This window comes from Episyrphus balteatus, chromosome 4 (genome assembly GCF_945859705.1).
Source record: "Episyrphus balteatus chromosome 4, idEpiBalt1.1, whole genome shotgun sequence".
In the NCBI taxonomy this organism is placed as follows: domain Eukaryota; kingdom Metazoa; phylum Arthropoda; class Insecta; order Diptera; family Syrphidae; genus Episyrphus; species Episyrphus balteatus.
Genome location: NC_079137.1, coordinates 70,089,585 through 70,094,750, shown reverse-complemented (window position 1 = coordinate 70,094,750; position 5,166 = coordinate 70,089,585). Strand labels below are relative to the sequence as shown.

Sequence of the window (5,166 nt, the reverse complement as noted above, 5' to 3'; positions counted from 1 at the left end):
AAAGGCCTCAGGTCTTACAGGCATATAGTTAAAATTATTATTATTAGAAGCCAAAATTATAAAACTCGACTCTAATCAAGCAGAAGATGTCTACAGAACCTTACCAACCACCCAAACCCCTAAAATAGGAAGTGTCATAAACCAGCCAAGAAATCTTGAACAGCGGTATCTAGAAGCTAAGAGTAAGGAACTTTCGGATGATTATTTGATATCAACAATGACGAAGAGAACAACCCCTTTTTCGCTGATCCAGGGCTGAAAGCCTCAGAAGGGTATCTTTCGCCAGTCGGATGAAGGGTATCTTTCGACAGTCGGATATACGTTTATACTTCCGAAACTGACTCAGATTACTCACTCAGTACCAAGAAAAATCGATAAGATTTTATTGCAAAAGACCCCAAGTCGGACAGAAAAGGATATTTCAGTTGTGAATTTGTATGCGGTGATCTGAGACGGCATCAGTAAAGGGTCTCATAAACAACAAAATTGATTTTGTAACAAATAATAGTAATATTTAATAATTAATAATTCCGGTCCTTTTGTAAAGAGCAGATGATTTGATTTCAGTCATGTTTGAAGCGGTGCAGTAGAAGGTTCAATTATGAGCTTTTCAAAATACTAATAGATTCTTGCGAACGGTAAGATGTAGAAGATGTATGATTTTGCTATCTTGATTTGCTTTCCTCATAAAACTGGTCGCTCTTGTTCGGTTATAAATGTTTTTACACTGATCTTCGATTCCTTTCTTAAATTTCATCAGTACGCAAAATACATATTCTAGCGATAAAGATTTTATTCGAAAAAATTTAAACAATTACAACTATTTGTATTTAATACTAGCATTTTCCAAAATAAATAAATGTTTCTTATTAGATTTTGTTATAAAGCGACTTAATGAATATTAATGCAAAAAAAAAAAAAAAATTAGATATGTGATGCTAATCGTCTAATTCAATCTTAACCATATTATCATTATTTGTTTCCTCATACCACCTTCTATTCGCTCTATCATTTGTTTGGTTCGAATGAATTTGCGTTGTAGGAAAATACTTTGCAGAAAATTTTGAATTAGGTATTTGAAGTTTTCTTTCCAATTCCAAAGTTTCTAAACTGCGTTTGTAATTTTCAATTTCCATCGATTCACATTGAAGTAATTTTAATCTCAAATCAGCTTTGTACATTTCATCTTCTGTTTGAGTGGCAATGGTAGTGTTCGTTTCTCCATTCCAATTCATTTTTGTTGAATTTGTATTTTCTGTTGTTTCTTTATCGCCCATAGAATTATTGGCAGTTTCATATAAATTATTAAGGCTTTGTTTATAAAGAAGGAAATTTTTATATTAGTATTTTTGTTTGGACTTGAAGTTTGATTAAAAACTTACTCAAAAGTTGAATCTTCAGTCGACATTGGTTCATTTTCAATTTGCCAAATGGTAAGATCAACAATGTTGTACTTAACATTCGTTTCACCAGATTCGATTGCACCTTTTTTTTGCTGCAAAAGTAAGAGTGTTAGGTAAAATATTCTTTTGTTTAAAATATGTACTTGTCATACAAGTGTGTGATGTCTCCAAACTGAATATAGCGAATCCCGTGCATAAGTCCAAGGAACGCCTGTAGGAGCTAGGCCCAGAGATTGCGCCTTTTTTAAAATGTCCATCCACATATCAACGCTCTTCTTCGTGTTTTCAGTCAAGAGTAATAGTTTTTTGTTGTACTTGATAGGCAAGAGAACTTCAATCATATTTAACTTTAATTGATTATCTTCGTTTAGCAGTTGTGATTCCTGATCAGAATTATCGTATGGATGTAGCTAAAATAAATAAACAAAATACAATGACTAATAGACCGAGAGCCCACAGCAAATTTTGGGATTGGAGTGATAACCAAAATGTGAATATGCAGTTTCATACCGTTTTGCGTTTTAATAACGAATTCTTATATGGTTTTCGGGAGGTTAAAAAACGCTAGTTTTCTAATTAATGTGCGTCGGCTAAATTGACACAAATTCATATTCTGAATTTAAGGACTGAATACCTCAATCTCTATTTTTGGAGGTTTTAATTAAAAAAAAAAACAGGCAAGGTAATAAATAGAAATTCCCCACCGCTTAAACAGCGGTGACGTGAATTAGCACCAAATTTCATTTATTTATTTCGATTTAAAAAAGAAATAAGGCCAACAAAAAAAATGTAAATAACCCCGAACATTTTAAAATTCAAAATTTGGCAATATTTCGTTTTCCAAATGGAAATAAAGCCAAATTGTTCATGAATTTGGCATTATTTCGGTTAAGAAATAGAAATAAAAATTGTGCAAAAATGTGTATCCCTCTTCGAATTGTTGGTTTCTTACTATGTTATCAAAACTTGCACTAACGATAAAACTGATAACACACCTATTTTGGTGAGATTTTGTCTTTCTTTGATACATTTAAAGATAGTTTCTGAAATAACTGACTCTAAATTGACTGAAGTTGCATGGTAATTCAGATTTTAAAATCGGACCGAAAGGCTAAACATAAACTAAGATTTCGATTTAACATAAGGTAAAATTCTTATTTTATGTTTATCCTTCCGGTCCGATTTTCAACTCTGAACTACAATGCTACTCAAATTAAAGAATATTGCAGAAAAATGTACAAAAAACAATACGCCGATTTTGTGTCCAATTTGCAGGCAAATTGTGCAAAACTCGATTAATGTACACTGTTAAAAAAAACTTGAATTAAATTTTCTATATTAGTTAGTGAATTTTTGACTGTTGTTTTGTTTGACTTGTGTTAACTTGATATTGTGTTAATCTAAAATGTTATTTTTCAAATGTAATTTTTGTTAAATACCTATTAATTTTTTTTTTTTTTTTTTTTTTGTTACCCTACTTGAAACTTTGTACAAAGATTTTTTGTTTGTTTGAATAAAGAATTTAATTTGCTACAAGATAAAGTACCTATCTTTTTTTAAATTAAGGATACACTTTAGGTATGCTGGATAAAAACTCTTAACATCATTCATTGTTTTCTTCAGGTTATACTATTATTAATTTATCATAAAAAAAAACAAAGATGAAAACAAAGATGATTTTACGTTGTTTTTTTTTTTCTTAATTCTGCAAACAAAATTTTATCGAAATAATGCCAAATTGGAATTATTTCCTATTCTAAATAGCCCAGTAAGAATAGACTAAAAATTGTCAAAGAAAAGAAAAAATTTGTAACAGGCTGATTTTTGGTATACAGCTTGGTGTTAGGGTAGTTTACAATCTGTTAAAAGTCCTGAAGTTTCCTCTGTCCGCTAGTCCCATTATAAGGGTTCAAAGGTCACAACATTTTTTTATTTTAAAAAACGGTAGGTTTTTAAAAAAAAGTTATGTCCTACAAAACTGTAGATGAGGTTATTTTACAAAAAAATGTCATACAAAGTTTTTTTTTGTATTACTTACCGTTTATACATTACAACATTTCAAACTATCCCATGTAATTTGATTAAAATAAAAAATATAAAAATATATATCAAGAAAAGCATATGCGAGATTGAAGTGATATAATTTCTAAACGGTGCATGATACAAGAAAACTTTGTAGGACAATTTTTTGTAAAATAACCTCAGCTACATTTTGTGGAACATAATTTTTTTTAAAACCTACCGTTTTTCAAAATGAAAAATGTTGTGACCTTTGACCCCTTATAATGGAACTAGTGGACAGAGGAAACTTCAGGACTTTTAACAAATTGTAAAATACCCTAACACCAAGCTGTATACCAAAAATTAGCATGAAAAAATCTATTTTTCCTGGGCTATAAAGCGAAATAAACACAGATTGAGAATTTGGCTTTATTTCATTTGGCGTTATTTCACGTCACCTTAAACAGATCGCACCATCAAGATTGATGTCTTAAAGCTTAGGGGAAATGACAGAGTATCAAATTCTATTATAAAGAATAGGAAATAGTGTGAATTTAAACTACTTATAAATTGCAAAACTTACGTTTTCAACCCACTGAAAACAATATAAAACTGCCAGACTTTTGAATTCGTTATTAGAACGCATAAGTCTATGAAACTACATACTCACATTTTGGTTATTATTTCACTCCCAAAATTTATTGTGGGCTCTTAGTTTATAAGGTCTTCTTAGAACTTTTTAGTTCTTGGTTATTACATTGGGACTTAGTTGACAATCTACTGATTCTATTTTCGGTGTAACCTGTAAAATAACAAATTTAGAAAAGAGCCTATAATTATAGATTTCAAGTGTTACCACATTGAAAGTCAGTCTCGAATTATCGTCAGATGCCTGCGAGATACAATTCTGTGACAGACTATCGTTCTGTTTTGTAATGAACGTTTCATTACTAGTAACTGGATATGGTGGGCATTCTGTACCATTATTGTCTTCCATAGGAGTTTCTCGACAAATGTTTCTATCAAAGAATTTAAAAATATCAATGAAAACCCTTAAAAACTATCCCAAAAAAACAAACAAATACCTATGACCCTTTAAACGGGCATAAGCTGTATTTCCAAGAGTCCGATTACAAATTCTACAATGTGCAACATATTTTTTATTTTGTTTTGTTATTGTAAAACCAATATCGGCATATTTATATGATTTATAATGTGATGTACGATAAATATTTTTAAATGTTTTGGACGGATGATGATGATGGAGAACTGGTTTTTTGATTGGTTTCATTTCATATTCATAGGTGCTTGTAGGGTTTTCAATTGGATTTTGCATTTTCTAAATGAAAATTGTGTTTTTTTATTACATTTAAATATTAATAAAAACAAAAAATAAATACAATGATTAATGAGAAATGTTTAATATTTTTTGTTAAACAATTTTAGGAAAGTAGAGAAATCTTGTTTACAAGCATTTTATTTGTCTGTCAAAATTATGTCTTTTTTAATTGGTCTAAAGAATGTCAGTTTTGTACTTTAAGAAAAAGATCTGTTTGATTTTTAAATTTATGGCGTTTTTAATTGGCAATCCGGAATTGTTCTTCGATTGGGAATCCCAATGCACAGTGGTACCGGTTTCTAAGAAGGGCGGCCATAGGGGATTATGGTTAGGATAGCAACAAAATATACTTGAATATGTGTGAGAATATATTTTTTTAGCAATAAGAAATGAATTAATTTAAAAACAATTGTTTTATAAAGA

The 5,166-nt window shown here is 30.0% G+C and overlaps 1 protein-coding gene across 2 annotated transcripts; it reads right to left on the bottom strand.

The window, feature by feature from the left end:
- Window positions 1-773: 773 nt before the first annotated feature.
- On the bottom strand, window positions 774-4,888 carry LOC129919848 (uncharacterized). 2 transcript variants are annotated; one of them, XM_056000932.1, is made up of 7 exons: window positions 4,805-4,868; window positions 4,490-4,743; window positions 4,261-4,423; window positions 4,162-4,206; window positions 1,556-1,813; window positions 1,383-1,495; window positions 774-1,311 (listed from the first exon to the last, which is right to left on the bottom strand). In XM_056000932.1, the coding sequence occupies exons 2-7, from the start codon at window positions 4,738-4,740 to the stop codon at window positions 939-941; spliced, it is 1,203 nt and encodes a 400-aa protein (XP_055856907.1). In that variant the 5' UTR covers window positions 4,741-4,743; window positions 4,805-4,868; the 3' UTR covers window positions 774-938. The 2 variants fall into 2 exon arrangements, with proteins under 2 accessions (XP_055856907.1, XP_055856908.1); XM_056000933.1 differs by having other exon boundaries at window positions 4,264-4,423; window positions 4,490-4,888.
- Between the last annotated feature and the right edge of the window lie 278 nt (window positions 4,889-5,166).

Excerpts from the sequence above, each read along its gene's own strand:
- LOC129919848 (XM_056000932.1), bottom strand. The coding sequence starts at position 4,740 with ATGCAAAATCCAATTGAAAACCCTACAAGCACCTATGAATATGAAATG. Across the intron at positions 4,424-4,489 it reads GCCCGTTTAAAGGGTCATAG|AAACATTTGTCGAGAAACTC; the intron begins GTATTTGTTTGT and ends ATTCTTTGATAG. Across the intron at positions 1,312-1,382 it reads ACTGAAGATTCAACTTTTGA|CCTTAATAATTTATATGAAA; the intron begins GTAAGTTTTTAA and ends TTATAAACAAAG.